General features: G+C 40.2%; 2 protein-coding genes and 1 long non-coding RNA gene across 5 annotated transcripts in view; 1 reads left to right on the forward strand and 2 right to left on the reverse strand.

The window, feature by feature from the left end:
- The first annotated feature begins 66 nt into the window (after positions 1-66).
- LOC103377672 (beta-galactosidase-1-like protein 2) lies at positions 67-12,477 on the forward strand. 3 transcript variants are annotated; one of them, XM_025054966.1, is made up of 20 exons: positions 67-242; positions 406-785; positions 1,593-1,778; positions 1,972-2,040; positions 2,647-2,742; positions 3,140-3,248; positions 3,452-3,544; positions 3,701-3,782; positions 4,162-4,226; positions 4,817-4,901; positions 5,842-5,985; positions 6,419-6,499; positions 8,348-8,454; positions 8,563-8,709; positions 8,856-8,927; positions 9,019-9,097; positions 9,831-9,918; positions 10,561-10,678; positions 11,469-11,585; positions 11,735-12,477. In XM_025054966.1, exons 2-20 carry the CDS (start codon positions 688-690, stop codon positions 11,819-11,821), a joined length of 1,923 nt encoding a protein of 640 aa, XP_024910734.1. In that variant the 5' UTR covers positions 67-242; positions 406-687; the 3' UTR covers positions 11,822-12,477. The 3 variants fall into 3 exon arrangements, with proteins under 3 accessions (XP_024910734.1, XP_024910735.1, XP_016887670.1); XM_025054967.1 differs by lacking the exon at positions 406-785 and having other exon boundaries at positions 70-242; XM_017032181.2 differs by lacking the exon at positions 67-242 and having other exon boundaries at positions 290-785.
- Positions 10,100-16,256, reverse strand: LOC103377673 (uncharacterized). Its single transcript, XR_521435.3, has 4 exons — positions 14,165-16,256; positions 13,863-13,955; positions 10,251-10,361; positions 10,100-10,157 (listed from the first exon to the last, which is right to left on the reverse strand). It is a non-coding gene; the product is annotated as an uncharacterized LOC103377673 (long non-coding RNA).
- A 1,640-nt stretch (positions 16,257-17,896) lies between these two features.
- The window catches only part of LOC103377670 (galactosylgalactosylxylosylprotein 3-beta-glucuronosyltransferase 1), a 65,964-nt gene continuing 62,059 nt past the window's right edge, over positions 17,897-21,801 (reverse strand). Inside the window, exons 6-8 of the mRNA XM_008308555.3 lie at positions 20,653-20,949; positions 19,738-19,852; positions 17,897-18,984 (exon numbers count right to left, since the gene is read on the reverse strand). Of these exons, the coding sequence (XP_008306777.1) occupies positions 19,766-19,852; positions 20,653-20,949 (384 nt within the window). The 3' untranslated portion in view covers positions 17,897-18,984; positions 19,738-19,765. The remainder of the gene's footprint in view (positions 18,985-19,737; positions 19,853-20,652; positions 20,950-21,801) is intronic.

Genomic DNA, 21,801 nt, shown 5'->3' on the forward strand with positions numbered 1-21,801 from the left:
TGTAATGACAACATTAACAGTTTTTATGGACAATGTTACTTATCAATTGTCTCTTTCATTTGCTGCTGTAATACCCCGCAGAGCGCCGAGTGTCGCTGTTTCCCCGATTTCCCATGCTCAAACCCACGGCCCCACACGACAGCAAAGTGACTTCCGGGTTCCTGCAGTTGATCTCGAGCCTAAAGGTCTCGCCTCTGTCCGGCTCCAATAGGCTTCATCCTTTTACGACACCTGTGTTGAAGGTGAGGCATTTAATCTCCATGGTTACAGACACATCTTAGCCCCCGTAGTTTTGCAGCAGATCGAGTTGGTTGATCCGGTTTTATTCGGAGCAAAGCAGTTTGATATTTAAATTCGTTATTGTGTAAATATTGGTTTTGTGTGTTTTCCCTTTAACGTTTTCAGGCCGAGAATTATTGGCTGCATCTGGCGACACCCTCGTCGTCTGTATCTCCGAAGAGATAAGTCTGCACACCTGACTTTAAAGTTTGGAGCAGCCATAGCTGACGTTTCACGAGAGAAGTTGACGATTTACTTTGTGAGCCGATTTGGTGCAACTATTTCACAAACGTACGGCAGCGGCAGTTTATAAATATGTAGAGACGTAGCCTCGGGTTTTGGTCATATCACTGAACCTGACGCCACAGCTAACGTGTGCAGCTGTAGCAGCGACGTATTTTCGTCGACATGGACGGAACGTTTGGTCCTCGTCTGTCTCTGAAGCAGAGATATGTCTTTCTGCTGTGTATCGCCGTCGGAGGCATTGTTTTTTATAAGTTTTGGAGGTAAGCTCGAACCACTGAGAGTAAAAGTCCGCTAACAGGTACCTGGATGTCAGCTACCAGATGTTCTTTACTCCAAGGCATTCACCGAGTTATACAATCGTGAACTTTGACATTACTGTGTGGTTACGGATAACTTTATACATCACGACCGAAAACGGTTTGTTAAAAAACCGTTAACTTAAGTCACGTTATTTCCTGAATAATCAATCATATCTGCAGAAATCCAGTGTTTTTGTTTTGTTTTTACAAAGGAAATAGACATTTATGAATTTGTCCGATCAGCTTTATGGAGGTTGTGGTATAAAATCACAATGTTATTACATTGTTTTTACATATATTTTTGCCATAATTAAAACTCGGGCCAATCATATGTCGTCAGTCACGAGACGATTGAATTTCTCAGTAGGGTTGTTTTTCACTATTTTATTGAATTTCTCAGTAGGGTTGTTTTTCCAAGAAGCATTTTTTTTAAATTAAACACTAATTATTTTTTATGAATATTTTATCATTTAAAAGTTGCATGAAATCCCTACTACAGAAGTTTGGAGAAATGTTAAATAAAAAATGATTCTCTAATGTATGTTAGAAAGTTAGTTAGAAAAATAAAATTGCTGTAACCAAATTGGCTAAGCTTAACCAGCAACAGGTGTAGTACAACTATCAGTAACTGTACGGCGCTGTTGAGCAGCCTATGGTACAGACCATGAATTTTATTTACTTGTTTTGACCAATGTTTGTGTTTAACCAGATAAATTGATATTTCACGTCACAAACGCTCATTAAGTCCAGTTGGATTCTGTTTTTCAGGGTTGATCCTAAAGTAAAAAGAATGAGCCGCGTCGAGGGTCTGCGGGCCAACTCCTCACAGTTCACTCTGGAGGGAAAACCCTTCCGCATCCTGGGAGGTTCCATCCATTACTTCCGTGTTCCCAGAGCCTACTGGAAGGACCGTCTGCTGAAGCTGAAGGCCTGTGGCCTCAACACTCTCACCACGTACGCTCCGAACTTTGTCAAATTTAAGGATCATTGTAGTCGATCAGAATATGAAATTTGTCTGGAGCTAATGTTGTTAAAACCTCCTTTCATCAGACGGTGAAGTCCGAAAAGACATTCTGTCATTGATGTAGCAATTCATATGTAGGTACATAGATGTATTGTATTAATTATTATTTTATTTCTTTTACAGATATGTGCCTTGGAACCTACATGAGCCAGAGAGGGGAGTGTTCAACTTTGAAGATGAGCTGGATATAGAGTAAGGACTGATGATAAAACAGAGACGATTCCAAAGCCCCTCATGATAGGCTTGTTTTTCAGGCCTGCACCTTTAAAAATACTTTTTTTTTTAAATCATTGAACTAACAAAACAAAGCTGATTTGGAGCTGAAGTAGAGATGTCACTAAAGTCCAGCCTAAAAGAAAATACAGTTTAGTTTTCTTTTAAATCCACTGGAAAATCTAGATAACGTCAGAGAACAGGGATTGTCTCCAGCAGATGGCACTGTTGCTCTTCGAGGATGTGGAGGTCTATAGTGTCTGTTATCGATGCCACATCAATTCATCTTTAACTGCAAATATTGTTAAGGTTCGTGTGCACGGAGCTAGAACTAATGGGGGGGGGGGCAAGTGCAGCTCAGTAAAGAGAGTGGTAGCAAATGTGCGTGATGGAGTATTTGGGTTCTTTTTTTTAATAATCTGTTGGATGATTCACATGTTTTAATTTGATTCAACACTGTGGATTAATTCAGATTAATCAATATTTCTGGGGGCAATTAAACGGACCGAAATATAACAAATCGATATGTTTCATATTTTCTGTATTTGTGGAAAAAACCCATTAAATGTTATGTTTGTTTCTCAGAGCTTACCTCAGCCTAGCGGCTAGCCTGGGCCTGTGGGTGATTCTACGTCCAGGGCCGTATATCTGTGCTGAGTGGGATTTAGGAGGGCTGCCCAGGTAAATGTCAAGAACCATCGATTGCATGTTGCTTGTACAGGGTTTTTTTTTTTTAAATCATGTTACAGTCATACTTTTATTCTGAAAGAGCCACTGGCGCTGAGCCAATTCTTTTCAATTGTCTAGAAAATAAATTCTCTGGTTAAATACTCTGTTAGCTGGCGATATCATTGCTACAGGCTAAAAATCCATTTACCGCTCACCGAGTTATTGTTTTAGTGAGAAACTGCTGAGGATAAACATCAGACCTGGCAGGCACGTCTCTGTCAATAGATGAATTAATTACTGTAGATGAACAACAAACTGTTGGAAGGTGAAAGGTTATTCATTTTCCTAGCGTACTTTTGTCTGCACAGGAAGTTTTGTATTCACTGGTTTTGTTTTGTTTTTTCTCCAGTTGGTTGTTACGGGATGAAAACATGAAATTGAGAACAACGTACCCAGGATTCAAAGCCTCAGTTGAAATATTCTTTGATCAACTAATCAAGAAGATCGTTCCATACCAGGTATTTAAAAATCTGGTGATGAAATGATATATCGCAACATGTCAGTATGGATAATTTCTCACACCCCCAATATATATATATATATATATTTATATGACTGATTGAATTATTGTTTTTTTTTAATCAGTGTACAATTCCCTCTGTGTAAAAATTATTACTGGCAACAATTCTAACGTGTTTCTCTTGTTTTTTTTACTGTGCAGTACTCCAAAGGTGGCCCAATTATTGCAGTTCAAGTGGAGAATGAATACGGCTCCTACGCTGCCGATAATGAGTACATGCCGTTCGTTAAAGAGGTGAGAATATAAGATGGTCTTCTGAGACAAATGTACGGTTTCTCAGCCAAACTCTCTCTGCTATCTTTAAAAATCCAATAATCATATTTGCTTTATAAGAAACCTCCACAACTGCACTACTTTTTTTTTTTTCTTTTTCTATTTTTTTCCCTCTAGACATTATTGTCAAGAGGCATCACAGAGCTGTTGATGACCTCTGACGGGGACGGACTGAGGAAACACGGAGGAGTGAACGGAGGTATTGACAGAGACAACGGGACAACAAATACAGCCAGCAGTGTTTGGTGTTTTTACAGAGTGAGAGGAGATCTTAGAAGAGTGCGACCCAGTGTCAGACAGCTGGGCTTCAGAGCAAGATATTGCACACAAAAGGATTCTGTGCAGTACTGTAGTTCATTCTATCAGGTAGAGTGACAACGGCACCGATGTTGTGCTGTCAAAGCCGTGGCGTCAAACACTGAGGCTGAGAATCGAACATTCTGACTGGTTGTTTGAGCCAAGATTACAGTAGAGAATATCATTTTACCAAAACTGCATTACATTCATCCAACTGAAAATTTCCAGAATTTCAAATTTTCTAAAAAAAAAAAATTTTTTTCTTTGTGTTGTCTTTGAAGCACTCAAAACCTTCAATTTTCAAAGACTGAACATGGACCGCGTTAAGTATCTGGATGAAGTACAGGTAGGCGTGTACACAGTTGGCATGTTAATGTTTGTAAAATTACTGTATATTAGATCAGTTGTTACAAGAGGTGTCAGAAGATTACGCAATATTTGGTTTTACGATAACGTATCGATATCAATTAAAATGCAAATATTCCTGGTGTTGGTTCATTTTCTTTTTCTTTTCTTTCTTCTCTAGTGATTCCAAATGTAGATCCCTCTGTTCCAGTGTTAGGAACTGATGTTCAGATGGAACAGAGTCTCAGACTAGGATCACAGTTTTACTCCACCTGCCTATAGTATTGTAATATATCACAACATATCGTATCGTCGCCCCGCTATTGTTATACGTATCGCATCGTCAGATTATCGCCAATACACACCACTAGTGGTTACTAGTTTTCTCAGTCCTTCCAATAACAGAGAGACTTATTCACACACTTGAGTTATGTGTCCGGGACGTTAATGTTTACGCTGATTCATTGCTTCCATTAATGCAGTCATATAATCAGACGAGGAGACCTTGTAGCTACACAGACGTAAGTGTTGTTTTTTAAGACCTGTACATCCAATCATTTCTCCCCTCTGTCCTCTGTCCAACCCCTGCAGCCTCAGAAACCAAAGATGGTGATGGAGTACTGGACTGGCTGGTTTGATCTCTGGGGAAACCTCCATCACGTGTTCCCAGCCGAGGGTGAGTCTTAACTTTGACAGAGACGAGTAAGACAGGGATGGGAATAGAACACGTGTTGACACGAGGCTAAAAGAGCAGTTTCACTGATGGATTTGTTGTACAGGCCAAAAAAAAAAAGTCCCTCTCTGAACACGGGATCGATAATTTGAGCCTGGAGTAAGACAGGTTTAGTGCTGCGAGCCAAAACACCCGTCCTCAAGGTAAAACACAATGTCTTGGGAGCGGGCAGCGTTTTAAGGCTTTAGATTAGGAACGGCTTAAGGCATCACTACCCAGAATTCAGATGTGAGGTCCAAGGAATTCCATTAATCCAACATCCATCTGTCTGACACAAACACACGCACAAATTACTGCAGTGTGAAGCTGGGAGAACACCGAGTCACATGTCTTTGTCGATTCAGTCCAAAAATCTAACACGACGTTGGTTTTTCTGAATCTGACAGTGTTTTCCCAAATTTCCAGAAAACAATTAGCTACCCTCACCTGAAGGGGGCACAAGATCAGTACATTACAACATCATCAATGTCACATAGAAATCTTCACTCACTTCACTCACATATCATTCATATAATAAAAGTATCAATTTAATTATAATAATAAAATTTGTCTGTTTTCTATAAATGTATCTCTGAGTTTTGGTGGGGCTACAACAGTGATCACTGAGGAGCATTTTTTAAAATTATTGTATCAATTTAATTATAATAATAAAATTAGTCTGTTTTCTATAAATGCATCTCTGAGTTTTGGGGTGACTACAGCAGTGACCACTGAGGAGCATTTTTTAAAATTATTTTAATGACTTTATTTTAACAAACTACCTTCTTAATTTTTTAATTTGAAGTCTACTTTATAGTAAAAGTCTATTGTGTTCTATTCCTCCATCGTTACATGAACCACGTCGTCCACATCGTCACCGTTTGTGTTTTGATCTTTTCCACAGACATGACCTCTGTGGTCGAAGAGATCCTCAAACAGGACATGTCCATCAATCTCTACATGTTCCACGGAGGGACGAATTTCGGCTTCATGAACGGAGCGCTGGCCGTCGACTTACCGGTGCCTCTGCCGATGGTAACCAGCTACGGTAGGTGTAGTAACGATAGGTGTTTCATGACCGGTAACAAACCAAACTCTCCCCTTTCTTTGAAACGGTAACTGCTGGCACAGGACTTCAACCGTGTCAGAGTTTGAGCGCCCACTTCGTAGCGATGAATAATTTACCAATAAAATGCAAAGCAATGTAAATGAAAGGCAGAACAATGAGGTTCGTATTCTCCTCTCGGGTACTTCATGTTATAATGGCCTCATTCTCCACACCAGAAGAGGAGCATTCTGAAGTGCTTGAAAGACTCTGACCTCAGCACTCTTCACGCTCACGTGAATATATTGCAACGCCGCCCTTTTTTTTTTTTTTTTTTTTTTTAACCTCAAAGGCCCAATTTTCTCACTGTGAAATCTTAAGAGACACGTCTCCGGCCAGCAGCTGAGTAGAGACGTTCTCTCTGTTATCTTTTCAGATTATGACGCTCCGTTGTCCGAGGCTGGGAATTACACTCCCAAGTACCATCTTCTGAGGACAGTATTCAGCCAATACCACAGTGAGTTGTTGTTGTTGTTTGTCCTTTTTTTTTCTTTGATAAAATGTCACCAAACATTCACGTGACAGAAGCCAATGGTTTGAAATTATAGCATCGAGTTTCATCAACAGGAATTGTTGTCGGTTTTTGTCAATAACCATTACTAATGGACTTATTATTACCTTGAAAATAGTAATAATGTAGTAATACTACCATACTTTTATTGGCCAATACTACTGTCAGTCACACTCCAAGTTTTCCTCTGTAGCCAACACTATTCATTTCCTGTGTGTACTCTTTAAGTACTGGTACACCTGCAGTTCCAGACCCGACCTCAGAGCGGCCCAGTCCACATTCATGTCAGAGACAAAGGGTTGATGAATTACGATCGACATGTAATCAGGAATTCCGGCAGTGGACCTGAGCGCGGCTCTGTAGCCTAGCAACATGTAACCCACAATGCACCACTTGTGTGTCTCGTTGTGATAGCAGTTTACAGCAACACTTCCCACACAAACACACAAACTTATAATTACCGTTCAAAATTGCGTGGACTGACACACACAAACTCCAGGCTCCAAAAAAAGTGTTTATTTTGCATAGACTTGGTTGTAAACAAGCAATGACTTTCACTATAAAGTTAGATTTATTTTAAATATACAGTTTGGATTTGACTTGTTGTATCACCTGGTTATTGCTGTTTATGGTATTCAGTACGGAGCTGTTGTATCACCTGGTTATTGCTGTTTAATCTTTAATCTTAATCACTAGTCCAGACCACACACACGGTCAAAAGTGGAAACTGAATTAGCTGAATATTTTAACAAATTATTTACATGCTGCCAGCGACTCTCTGCCCTTCAGTGCAGATTTTTGTTTCACCGATGAAATGAAGTTGACCTGTCAGGTCAGACAAGAGTATTTCACCACAGCAGTTGGTGATGGACTTTTAATTTTTGAAAATATTACTCTAGTATTTCTAATTCCACACCAGCCTGTTTGTGCAAATCAGGATTAAAAAAAAATTACTCTAGTATTTCTAATTCCACACCAACCTGTTTGTGCAAAAAATAAATGCTCAGAAAGTTCAAAGGTAGTCATTTTCTAATCAACAAACCGATCTGTAGACACAAAGACTCATCGTCGGGTGGAGGAAGTCTGAGCTGCACCTGAATGAGTCTTTAACTTTTCAACGTCTCGTCTCATGTTACGAAAATGACCAGAATAGAAATTAACATTACTGTATGACCACCGAGCTTTTCCTCCTACATTTCCATCAGTATCTAAAACACCAGAGACGCTGCCATCAGGTCTCTCTGCTTTATTCTCCACCCTTTTACAAAAGCGACCCAGTCGTTAACACTCACGACAGACGCAGTAGCTGCTGCTGCTGCTGCTGCACAGAGAGAAAAAACAGCCTCTTGAGAAGCTTTAAAAGGATTTTTTTTTCCATGGAAAAGGTCATATTTATTATTAAAACACTCAAGTGTTCATATGCTGGAAAACGTGAAGTATATAATATGTTCTCTGGAGAGAGTGTGAAATGGAGAAGGTCACGTTGTTAGCCGACACGGGACCAAGGCGTTGGTTTGAATCCCTGACGATAAATAACCCAGAATAACCCTAAACCTGGATGTGGAATTCATCCACACACATCTGTACATGTTTGATGCAAGTATTCAGTTTTAAACAGCAGTAAAAATGCACAACTAGAACTGTAACGACGGCTACTTGTCTACTAAACGATAACTTTTTATTTTTTTATCTTCTTGACTCAGCTATAACTTTCATCTCAATATTTAACGATAAAAGAAAATCACCATAAATTGCCGAACAACTGACACCTAGTTTCTACCCCTGTTTTTTCAGCCCAGCCTCTCCCTGATCTGCCCCCTCTCCGTCAGAGTAAAGAGTACCAGCCTGTCGTTGTTCATCAGCGCTTGTCTCTGTGGGACAGTCTGATTTTCACTGACGAGGTAAACTGCAAACGCACGACGAGGATTTGCCAAGACTTTAGTCAAAACATTACATGAATCCACCGTCCTGTCAATAAACATGTCGTATCTCCACTCCCGTCATCTCAGCCTTCCAGCTCAACCACGCCAGTCAACATGGAGAACCTCCCCGTCAACAACAACAACGGTCAATCGTACGGCTACACTCTCTACGAGACTACCATCACCAGCGGGGGCGCTCTGAACTCAAACAACAACGTCAAAGACCGGGCGTTGGTGAGGATGACAATTCAAACACACAGACAGTTCCGGCTCTCTTTACTCTGGTCTCTGCGTGAGAGTGTGTGCACTCACAGCACTGTAATCTGAACACCGCCTGCTTCACCGCTGATACCCAGCGTTTCCCTCTTCATCTTTGACAGGTCTTTGTGGACAAACACTTTGTCGGAGTTCTCGATGATGACTCACAGGAAGTGACGGTACCTGACGGGGAGGTAAGTGATGGAGTCACACGTCCGTCCTCTGCTAACGTTCATCACTGATCGTTAAAACGAGTGTCTGTTGTCTGTTGTTGTGCTAACGAAGGAAGGAAGAACTCTCAGTTTACTGGTGGAGAACTTCGGAAGAGTGAATTATGGGAAAACCCTGGATAAACAGCGCAAAGGTACAAATGGTTCTCTGTCTTTATGAAGTCTTTACAGCAGTGTTTCCCAAACTTTTTTTTTTTTTGGGGACCCATATTTTAAAAGTCACAAACCTTCATGACACAAGTCAATAGACATTATTCGTAAACTGCTGGGAAAGATGATGTGAGACAACTCATTATTCGTAAACTGCTGGGAAAGATGACAACCCAAAAAAAAGCGACCCACCTAAGGGTCACGACCCAGTCTTTGGGAAACAAAGCTGTTTGAATGAACCGTCCATACATACAACACTTAATTCTTACTCCCAAAAAGACTTCCATTAATAACACTAATAAAATGCGACCAAAATAAAAAGTTATACTGCAGTTTACACGCGAAAACGATAATCGAGCGGCAGAAAAGAAACCAACGGAACAACTGGAGCCAAAGCAGATGCTGAATAATATAATCAGGCATTTGTTGAACTTGTTAGCGTTGATATATTTAACCGTTGTACTTTAGGCTGTAACTGTAGTATTTCCAAATTAAACAGTTGTTCTTAAAAAAAACTGTAATTAAAATAAATGCGATTTATAGAGTGGTGCGACTAATCTAATTTTTATTTCCCCACTGCAGCACATTTTGACAAAGCCAACTAATAGTTCATAGAACACAGCGTACATTAGTGGCCGTGACAGCAGCTTCACTCAGGTCTGCATCGTAAGCATCGGTTTATGACAGGGCTGAAAGCTGATCTGACCTTTGTCTCAGGTCTGGTTGGAGACATCGAGCTGAACAAGAAGAACCTCAGTGACTTCACCATCTACTGTCTGGACATGAAGCCAGGCTTTATTGACAGGTGACTCTTTGTAATTATTGTTATTTCATCAAATAATAATTTTGATAATTGAAAAATCAGATTGCAGAATCTGATTAAAAAAAATTCAAAATGAAATTATTTTATAATAATTTTATTTTGAGAATTTTTTTTAAAAAATATTTTTTTTTTTTAAATTTCTTTTTGAGAATTTTTTTTTAATCTTCTGCAAGCTGATTTTTCTTTCCTTTGTTTTCCTTTCTTCACCACCAGCCTCTGACCTTTTGTTATGTTGTAAAAAGAAAAGAAAAAAAGTCTATTTCCATTTATTGCCAGGATTGTCCTTATGTAGTGTAAATTTGCACGTTCCTTACCTCAAGGCCATCCTGGAAATGTCACAGCCTGAAGTTCTGTGTATGAGATGAGAAGCACAGAAGAGGTTCAGGTCTTATATCATGGCAACCTTTGGATGAGGGCAACTGTAACTGACATAAAAAAAAAAAGACAGAGTGAGTCTGAACACCAGCCGTGTTCTGACTGTCACTTATGACACGTTGACATTTACTGCAGGTAAAACCTGCAGAAAAGATCTGATTTACAACCAAATGGAAACAAGTTTCGTTAAAGAAAATGACAAGGAGAATTTTTAAATACCAGATTCTGAATTTTGATTTTTTTTTTCAGTCTGGGAGGTTCAGACCACTGGGTGCAGCCGGCTGACAAACCACCCTCTGGTCCAGGGTTTTTCCAGGCCACACTCCACGTGGACGGCCCCCCCGAGGACACCTTCATCAAACTCCCAGTAGGCTATGCTAGCTAGCGATGCATTCAATTCCACTATTCCCTGCAGTGTGTGTTATTAGTATACATACTATATCAAAACGTGCTGCTCTGTGTGTACGATACATTGGCCAGGTTCCTAGGACGGTAAAAAAAAAAGTGAACTCAAGGATAAAAGCCAGGCTTTAAGCTCTGTGGATTCAACAGGAAGTCGTTTGTCTTTTACCGTTTCATTTAACGTCTACAGTGGTGAAACAGGTGGAGGAAAAATAATGCTTTAGTTTATTTATAATATCTAATCACCAAACGATATAATGTAGTCCTAGTTTTACTGCTTTGTTTCTCCACTGTTGAAAACGCAGCAGAAATGAATCAGAGATTTGTTTGATTTGTTTTTATTGAGGCCTGGTTTTAAACAGTGGAAAAATTGAATAACCAATAATAACTACTGAATAATGAACAATAATTAGTGAGTCTAGTATAAGAGAATTATTAGAGGTTATTGCTCTGCACTAAGACTTTGGCCACAAGGTGGTATATAAATATATAGAGTAAGTATCTGTGGAACAGAACCAGGCTCTTTAACGTCAAACCCTAAAACACAACGCAATGAACAAAACAACTACAGGATCTCAAAACATTTGTATCGGCCGTTTTGTTCCATGTCAGTAAGTCATTAGTTAAACAGCTGGGCTGGATATCACCAGGTACCTCGGGATACGATACTATCGCGATATTTTGATCGGTCTATCGATAACGTACAGCAGACTGTTGTTGCTGGTCCTCATCATTCATGTGATTTTTTTTCACAGGGCTGGAACAAAGGTGTCGTCTTCATCAATGGTAAGAACCTTGGACGTTACTGGTCCAGAGGTCCACAGCAAACTCTCTATCTACCAGGACCATGGCTACACACGGGAGAAAACCAGGTACTTTTCTATAGTCATACTGTGCAGTATTGTTTTTATATATTTCAGCATATAAATTGTTCAAATATATAATTGGAGCGCGTTGGAGAGAGAAAAGAAGAAGAACTTTAAGCAGTCATGAAATCACTGCTGTCTTTTCTCCTTCACAGGTCACGGTGTTTGAAGAGCAGAACACAGATGGTAGGATTCAGTTCACCACCGTCCCTGACCTCGGCAAGACAGTCGAGGTCCAGTAAACACAGGAGGAGGTCAGACAGGTGTGGGACCGCAGGGACAGGAGGACTGAGGCGGAACAGACAAATGGACCCTGAGTGGAGTCTGCCGGACCACTGACACAGACCGGTGCCCCAGAGTAACATGTCAGTGGATGTGGGAGGGGTTTAAAACCACAGCCGCTGACACAGCAACAGCAGATGATCCATTAAAACGATTTTTTTTTTCTATTTTCTTCGAGTGGTTAATATTTTTATACACTACATTCTCATTCTGAAACTGTCTGAGTCATCCTGTAAATTTTTTTTTTTTTTTTGAGGTTTTGTTGAACTGTGGGTTTCGTTGTGGGTTTTAAAACCTAATATTTGTTTTTACAGGGATCCAGGTTCAAGTGTGTTCATTTGGTTTGAGGAAATAATTTGAAGTGGTTGTAACTTTAAAAATTTTTGTTTTCGTAACTTGTCTTGGTTTTTACTAATGTGAAGGGCTTCCACTGGACATTTCCAAGAATTTGATTTTCTTTTTTCTCAACATGATTTAAACAGATTCACGTGTTTTGTAATGTCCACCCGAACCATAACATAACATCCTGGTAAATGAAGAATAAATTAAATGAATGAACATGCACGTGGTATTGACACACAGATACCAGAGGAATAAAGGTCATGTTGAAATATAACACGTCTCAATTATGTGTTTTTGTGATTTTAGAATTTTATCTAACTTGTGTGTATATTTCTATATATGTGACTATTTAAAAAAAAGATTTTGATCTAAATGCCTGAAGAAAAATCCTCCTGGCACTCGCAAAAAACTGAGATAAAAATGATAAAAAAAAAAAACAAGTTTAAATAAATAATCACAGCCTCATACCAACTCATTATCAAAGCTTTTTCAAAGATGTCTACACAAAGACTGCCTCGACCCGGTGTGTGTAGTCACGTCCAGGGAGGCACATGAACTAGTTTTATTTACCCCAGCATGCTGAGAGCGTGTTCTGCTCCTCTCCATATTTACCGACTCGTGATGTGCTGAGGGAGCTCCTGCAGAGAGCGGAGCTGTGTTTGGAGATCTTTTCTCTTTGTGGAGCGTCATCTGTCTACTCTAAGCAGAGTCTGTACGTTCACACTGGCTCTCTCTCTTTGACGACTGATGCAGCAGTGAAGCTGACTTGTCGTTTCTGCGTCACTTCAGCGTGGAGGTTTTTCCACTGGGAGAGTAAGATGCAGCCGCTGTCTAATGTGGTTAACAGTTCGTTCTATACAAGTCTATGGAAAGCTACAAGGGTAAGCCGGGAAAAAAAAAATTGAATGCAGATGTTAAGATTTTAAAGGGTGTCTGGTTTTATTTAAACCTGTTATGAGACGTCTCTGAGGTGTCTGCAACTGATAGACTCATATCTCCGCCGGGAGTTGAGCCGTGTTACATTTTATTTTTCTAACCCTCAAAAATAGAGTTAGGCAACAGTGATTATTATGGACGATTGTTTCAATGCATTGGGATTTTTTTTTTTTTTTTTGACTTATCTGTGCAGACCAATATTGAATGAGTTACAACGGTTAGCTTTTTACAGTTCGGGTGGCTTTTAATTTGTAGGAAGGAATGTATTTAATTATTTATTCAATTTATTATTGTAGGTCTTTATGCTAAAACAAAAGAACATTTTAGGTTAATAGAGCCGCTGTACGTTAATTTAATGAATTGGTTTTACTGGTCAGGCCCCTGGAGATCAAACTGGACCTCGACCTAAAAAATGGGTTTGAAACAGTTTCCTACACTGTCTTAAAAACCTTATGGTTCATTCACACACTAATCCAGAGACACAACATCAAATCTCTTCTTCACTAAATCGCTTCTCTCACCACAGTATTTATACAAATTAAAAAACAAATCATAAATCAAAGTTCATGGACCTGAACACGTGTTGTACGGCCTAAGAAGAAATGACTGAATAAACCAACACTGACGCAAACGACAGTCAACAAGGAAACTTCTAGTATGAACTCATGTCCCAGTCCACAATGAGGATATTTCTAAATAAAGGAAATACTAAAAACCACTCACCTGTCACGTGTAAATGTTAGTCCATGTCTGTTTTCGTTGACCAAACAGTCGTCCTTCTTGCATCAGTTGATTGAAAGGCTCCTTGTCAATGGACTGAAACACAAAAAGACTTTTTTTTGGTCAGGTGTTTCGTGTAGTGACAGACGAAAACATACACTCCATAAACACTGGGATGTTTGGGTAGGAAGTTCCGGTATAGTCTTCAAAGTCCGTCCACAGCAGAAATGTAGACCCCATGAACGTCTGACGTGTGTTTTATCTGACTTTTAGCCTAGCTTATCGTATGTTGAAGTGTTACTTACGGTGTTTGCACGTTGTTCAGAAATCCGTCATAGAACAAACGTCGTTCTTCCGTCTTCTTCTATCGTCTAATACTCTTTCCGCAGGTGTGTTGACCTTTAACATCCGGTTTTGCGCGTTCTTCTCAAAAGTGTCCGTTCCACACCAAAAACCGTGTTGTCTTGTTAACTAAATCCCACAATAAAAAAAAAAAAAAATCCAAATATGCCAAGGGAAAACGTGGATCTTTTTTAAAGGACGCCGTTCATTCCCGATCTTCGCCGTCCGTATCATTTTGCAAAACAGCACCCAAGCTAGCGGGGACGCCGCTAGCTGTTAGCCCCGCACAGCGCCGGTAGTTCCAGTTTCTTCAAACTTTCTTTTCTGTCTCCAAAACAATTAAAATTATTTTTCTAGTAGACTGTGATTCAGCCGAGACAGTGAAGCACAACAGTAAAGCCACAACACTTGTTAAAATCCCTGTGAGGCGCTTATTAGTGTTGCCAGATCTTGACGGAAAAAACAAGCAAAGGTTCAGGGAAAAAAAAAAAACAAACTCAATAGAAGCGACGCACTCACCTGCAGCCTCGCATTAACAGATAGAAAGGCCGATTAATCGATTCGTGTCATTGCACTATAGATCTGTAAAAGCCAGGTTTGCATGAAACACTAGTACAAGATTGATTTTTACAAACCTCACCACACGTTCAATACTGACAAATCATCAAACACACCTGAGAGCCAGACCCCGGGTTTATTTTCTCCGTTTATTTATTATTTATTTCTCTTGATTCAACTAACATCTTTATCTGAGACAAAACTGCTGTGGCAAATAAACAAACCTTAACAGTCACATGCATAAAGTGTGAATCACACCAACCTGGAGAATGACAGCGAGGGTGAGATAAGAGAGGACCGGTGAATTGTGCCGGAGAGAGAGAGAGAGAGAGAGAGAGACGTCCTCCAAAGGGAAATGCTCATGAACAATAAATGCTGGATGTGATGCAGTGCAGATCGGTAGGATGGTTCTGGGAATAACCAGATGATGATAATAATAATTCTTTATGAGCATCAGATATTGCTTGATATAGTCATCAGAGTCAGACCTCAGTCAACAGAGGGTGTTTTTGTTTTTTTTTTAGCTCTCGTCTCTGCTGCCTCCGGGATATGCCCCAAAAAGTAACATTACAGAATCAGACAAAAATATATATATATATGATCGCGTTCTGATCTGTAAACAACACCATGTCTGTCTGTCTGCATCAGCAAAGCAACATCGGGAATAACAAGAGACTGGAATATGACAATATGTCACTAATCAGGGAAAATGGTGAGCACTACATTAGCTAAACAAGGTGGACAATTTAAAACAAACAAACAAACAAACAAACAAAAAAAAAAAAACCAGAACGTTTACATTAAGATGTTCACAAATGGGGAAAGTGCAGCCCCTGGTGGACTGTTTTTATACTTCAGGTGGAAATCATTGACTCAGACTTGAAGCAGAAAATGTCCCCTAAAGCAGAACTTGGTTTAACAGCAGTGCTATAGTCGTGCGTGCGTGTGCGCGTGCATGTGTGGAGCTGCTTGTCGTTGGAAACTAACCTATAGTTGATCTGCGTGAACTTTGTTTTTTTGTTTTTTTTTTTAGAAGTGCCTGTGCACATGCAGTGTCATCCTGATTTGAGGGGTTTAATTGCACATCTACCCTTGAAATAAATACATAAATATATTAAGTTGGATTTGAATAAATAACGAGGGCATGTTGGGGGGGGGGTGATGAGGGGGAGTCGTGGTCTGATCTCCATGGAGCACCGCTGTTCAGTGTGATATCACATCGTCGGTGAAACAGCCGGCTCCATGACAGATAAGATCCAGCCGTGGCCTGAGCTTGTCTTTTATCATATGTGGAAATTTAGTGACTATCTCCAGCTGATGAGGCCGAGAGGCGTTCAATGACTGTGTACGATTTCTGACTGTGATGGGGGAGGGAGGGAGGGAGGCTACACTGAGATAATGAATTAACTCCAGCCACTTTTGCAATGTAAGATAAGAGCCAGTGTGTGTGTGTGTGTGTGTGTGTGTGAATGAATAAAACCAGAATCAAGTCCATGACAGTGAAGGTGAAGATGCTACAAAAAAACGTCAGGGAAAAAAACAAAAACCAAAAAAAAAAAAACAACATTTTTTCTTTTTTAATTGTGCTTTTCTTTAAGCTGCTGTCACAGAGCAGCAGTTGTTGGGTTTTTCTTTTTCTTTTTTTTTTCTTTTTTTCAGTTGACAGTTTTCAGAGAAAAGAAGAGCCATGCATAAATAACATAAATCTGTCATTGATAACTCACAGCAGATGTTGACAGAGGAAGTGAACAGAAGACAGCAGATGCAGCTTGAGCGTAAAAACTGACAGAATGAAGTGTATTCTTCAAAAAAAAAAAAAAAAACGCGATGACGAATGGGTGGAGCCACGTGGTCTGGGAGTATAAACGGTACAACGTGTATTCTTCAAGCAAATAAAAACTGACTGTGTATGTGTGTGTGGGTGTGTGTGTGTGACAGCACTTTCTAACAGGAGCCAGATTGTAAATCTTCAAGTGTTCAAATAAAGCTTTTTGTTTTTCAAACCAGCGGCAAATGTAATAGTTTATAGGTTTATAGAAATCTGAAAAATAAAAAACTCTCTAATTCATAAACAGTTACGCTTACAGGTAAAAGGACAAAAAAAACTAGGGATGTCCAATATTTTTGCCGATATCTGATACGCCGATATTGTCCAAATATTTTATCTGTAAAAACCACTGTATTGAGTTGCTGGGACCAGGATTCTGCATACAAACCCCTGATTATTAAAAGAATTAATAAAATGAGCTAGAATGCTGCCATCTAGTGACGTTCACTTTCATATACAGCCATTTATCCCCAAAACTATTTTTAGGTCACACATCAGAGGATGGAAAATCACACATCATATGGTGAAACCCAGGCATTGCGCAATCGGGTTTTCAATATTGGAGAAAAAACCAATAAGGAGTCTTAGATATTACATAATGATGCTAATATCGGGCCAATAATATCGGACATCCCTACATAAATCGACCCAAACCCTGATGTCAAAAAAACAGTTTCTGCTCAAAAAACCAAATAACAAAAATACTTTTTAGTGCAATAGAAAAAAAAAATCATTTGGAGAAGGAATGTAACCTTGCAATAAATTTGCGTTTTTGCCAACTTTGTGTCCCATGTATAAAAATTAATTTGCATTGTTAAAAAAGAAATTTGTGTCCCATGTATAAAAATTAATTTTCATTGTCCAGAGATAAAAGAATAAATACCTCAAAACAAAGCAGTATTTCATGTCCTTTTACCTGACAAACGAAGACTTCACCAAGAAAACTGAACCTGTTGTTGACTGTGTGCATAGATGGAGTGAACTATCGGGACAAACAGTTAAAAAATGTGTCACACTGAATAATGAAATAAAGAACAGCTCAGTGTTTCACTGGTGCTGTCAATTTTCTCATGTGTTGAAACGTCATAGATTTGAAGATTTCTCTTGTTTTCTATATTTTTAAAACACTGGCTTCCATAAAGCTACAGGTCAAAACTGTGTATATTTTTGTGGATCCTCAGAATCACCTGCTTCAATCTCTGACTCCCCCTCCTCCCCCTTCACACCCCCACTTTAAACCCCTCTCTCCGTCTGCATTATTTGAATCCTGTGCTCTTCTGTTTTTAATCAGCAGCTCATTCTGGGTTTGTTTTTTTTTTTCTGCAGGCGACTTGTCCTCACTTCAGCCTTGGCAGCCTTCGTTGACCTCGTCTCGTCCTGAAAACTGCAATTTGGCATCGACTCCTGCCTGTTGTTCCCTAATCTTCCTCCACATAAACTCTTCCTCATCATCTGTGATCTGTGATCTGTAAAAAAGTTCAAGAAATCTTCTTTTTGCTGAACCTCTATCCAAAGTAAATCTCCAGTTATATTCTCATCATTGTCTTTACATTAAATTTACATTTCAGTTGACGTTATTTTAGAGGAATTGTCCCCCCCCCCACCCCATACAGTAATATGTATTTATATTATTATCCTATCTCGGCCTCACGTGTCGTTGCACATCATTTCTGTGATCTGGATTTCGATGTCCCACGTGTCCATGGTTGTTCTGATGAGTGGACTCGTCATGACGCTACAGATGAACGATGACCAACCAAGAGTGAATGCACGAAATGGTACGAGTCAGTAGTATTAAACTAGCAGGTAAGTCAAGTGCTGGCAAAACACCATGTCTAATTAAATTAAATTAAATTAAAGCAAACGTTTCGTAGTAATTTAAAGAACATTCGTTCCCTTCCTGTTTGTGTTTGCTCCAAACAACAACAAAAAATAAATCCACATTGAATGCATTAATCCACCAAGTCGTGCTGATTTTTGTCGTTGATCCAGACTGATGGTAAAGACCACGAGGAATTCCATCTCTGAACCGTGTGCACTTTTTCATCGAGGTGAAGAAAATGTTCTTGTTTTGTTCGGTCGTCTCGTCTCCGCTGGTTGTACGCCGTCTGTGTTGTGCTGTCTCTTTTGTAGACCTGTCTTCAGGCTGAGATGCACGTCCTTTATGTCCCCCCCAACCCCAAAGAGCCGCCTCTGACTGATCTGTGCTTTGTTATAATACATTTGTACTCATTTTAGTCTGTGTTTTTTTCTGTGTCTGTGTGTGAAAACGTCAGCTTCAGTGAAGAGGATTAAATCCTCGTCCAACGGCCGTCACTTCCTTTTTTATTCCTGACGATTAAGACTTGAGCACTGGCTGCACTGATCCACGGACTCGGCAGCTCCACGGCCAACAACCTGCGGAGAGAAAGGATGGAGAGAAACTTTGAAGGTCCACAGATTCATTTATGTTCATCCTCTAAAATACCAGGGGTATTCACACCTCTAACCATGTGACTTTACATTCTGACGCCTTTAGAATAAGCTGTGGTCCATCACACCTCCATCCCCCAACTGAAGAAGCCTCTTGGATGAAGAGGTGAAACGTCTTCAAGAAATCTACTCCGTCCAGTTGCCCTCAATGTAACTGTTTTTGGAATATATGTAATAAAATCTAATAATATCCTTATTTAAATATACTCACAATTCACTAATAATATCCTTATTTAAATATACTCCCAATTCACTCAAATCTGTTTAGTTGAAGACAAGGAGGAATTAAAGAAAGACACTCACAAAGATCTTCTTCAACAACTCTGATTCTCTTTTTTTATGTTGTCATGGCCATTTGCTGCCACCTAGTGGAAGGGTATTTAATTGTTCTGCATGCCAGGCACTGACAAATGATGAAAAATGAATTGCAAGATATAAATAATTTCCAGACCAATTAAGTGAAATTGGATAATATTCCACGGCCCACCTAATGATCTGTCACGGCACATTGGAGGGCCACGGCACAGTGGTTGAGAATCACTCGTTAAAAGATAACTGTGACTTCAGAACTAACAGCAGCTCCAGGTTAGAAATGATTAGAAGGATTAGTTCAGATATAGCTTGACCGACCATCAGGAACTGCAGTGCAAATGTTATAAATAAAACATGATTTGTTACCTTGGATACAGGGAGAGAAAAAAAGCCGTTAGATCTCCACATTCGGGTCTGTGAATCCTTTTTTCCCCTCGTTGACCAGGACAGGTTTCTCTGTTCTCGTGTGCCAAACCAGGATCTGGTGAAAAGAAAAGATGAACATCAGAAACAGACGTTTCCTGTGATGAAGTGTCATTCACCCGCTGGACCCTGCAGTTACGGCCACAGAGCGGAGTCTTTGGAGAAAAATAAATCTTCATGGACATGAATGAAACTCGTAAAAATCTACCGGAATGTTCTCTGCGTTGGCATTACAGTTTTATAACCTCAGTTATATGGGTTGGTTGCTGTAAAACTCTGCGTTGGCATTACAGTTTTATAACCTCGGTTATATGGGTGGCTGGATGTTGGTTGCTGTAAAACTTGACCACTAGGGATGTAACGATGCGATAACGGTGACAATTTGCATCAGTTGAAATAAACAAAACAAATTCATCGCACATCAAGACTAAGGAGTAGGCTGCGTTATCGCAAAAAGTCACTGGTCATACCATGACACTACACACTCGAGTACAGTAGGTGGCAGTATGTGCTTGAAAACGTTGGCTGTGAACCCCTATGTGTAGCCTAAGTGACATTCAGGTGCTCAAACAGAACGTGGGAAGAACTAGTTCCACAGACACCAACAGTGTTTTCCAGTGTTCCTGTAAAGAACGGAACTTATTCTGGTTCATATTTTTGATATTATTTTTTTTTGTCTATTTTACTGACAGTTAACCAGGTCAATCAGACCAAACCGGTTTCACTTTTAAACAGAGGAGATCAATGGTGACGTGATGTCGGTCAGTTTTCAATCTTCTTCCTCTCCACCCGGCCGCTGAACTGACCTGAGAGCAGTCAAATCAATTTTCTCTCGTACAAGAGTTTAGAAAATCCTACCTTAGTGCAATTGGCTGCTTTGGGCTCCAGGTCGCCGAGTGTGACCAGTTCCCTCAGCAGACTACTTTCCTGATAGCCTCCCTTCACGCCTCGGAGCTTAAAATATGCCTGTGGCTTGAAGAGGATGAGTCGCAGGTTGATGGCGAAGCCGGCCATGTCGATGGCGAAAGGTCGATGGGGGTCGAACACCGTCTTCCAGCCGTAGACCTTTCCAGCTGCGTTGACCTTGGGGGACTCGTACCGCAGGCCGCCCACGAAGGCCACGGGCCACACTGAAACTTTCCTGGTTGATCTCATCTGGTGAGCGCAGAGGGGAGAAGAGAAATGAGGGAGGCGAGGGGGAAGATAAGTCAAGTGGAAGAAAAAAAAAAAGTCTACATGACAGTGAGACACTGTCAGGCATCAGCTGCCACCGCCTGGACACAGGCTTCTTAGAGCTGCTGCTATTATTCATTTTGAAAGATGGCGAATATTGACTGAGCCACCGGGCCATGGAGCTGAATCACTGCCTTCACCTCGGCTACACACACACACACACACACAAACGTAGACCATTAAACAGCTGCTCCACCATCAGATAATTGTCCTCGACTGTCTTTAAAGGGCACAAACACGGACATTTCCGAGAAAGGAGCAGAGAAAGGAGCTTCCTGATTGGCTGAGATGTTTCTCCAAGGAGCGCTCTTCTCTGCTGCTGTTTCTTTTTTCTCTGCTTGGTTCTTTTATCTCCCAGCATCAAACAGCCCTGCTGCACTTCCCTTTGTCTGCTCCTCACTGAGGGCCATTTGGAAGATCCTCTCCTCTTATGAAAGGTAAGTCTGATAATGAGACGGAAAGGGGGAGATTTACAACCGTCGGTCATTTAACTGAATTCAGTGGAAAACAAATAATGATGATAATGATTTTTTTTTTTTTTCAGGTGGACGGTCGCTTTCAGAATAACGCTCTGTGCTGAGACTGGTACTGTCCAGAGCAGGGGATCAAACACGTCTTGGTTTAGGGGCCACATGCGACCCAATTATATGTGAAGTGGGTCAGAACAGTCGTAACATAATTACCATAAATAACAATCAGTACTTGTTTTCCCTCCTTATTTTCCTGCAAATACGTAAAGGTGTATTAGAAAATATTCATATTTATTGAAATATA

Source organism: Cynoglossus semilaevis, chromosome 4 (assembly GCF_000523025.1).
Source record: "Cynoglossus semilaevis isolate Cse_v1.0 chromosome 4, Cse_v1.0, whole genome shotgun sequence".
Taxonomy (NCBI): Eukaryota; Metazoa; Chordata; class Actinopteri; order Pleuronectiformes; family Cynoglossidae; genus Cynoglossus; species Cynoglossus semilaevis.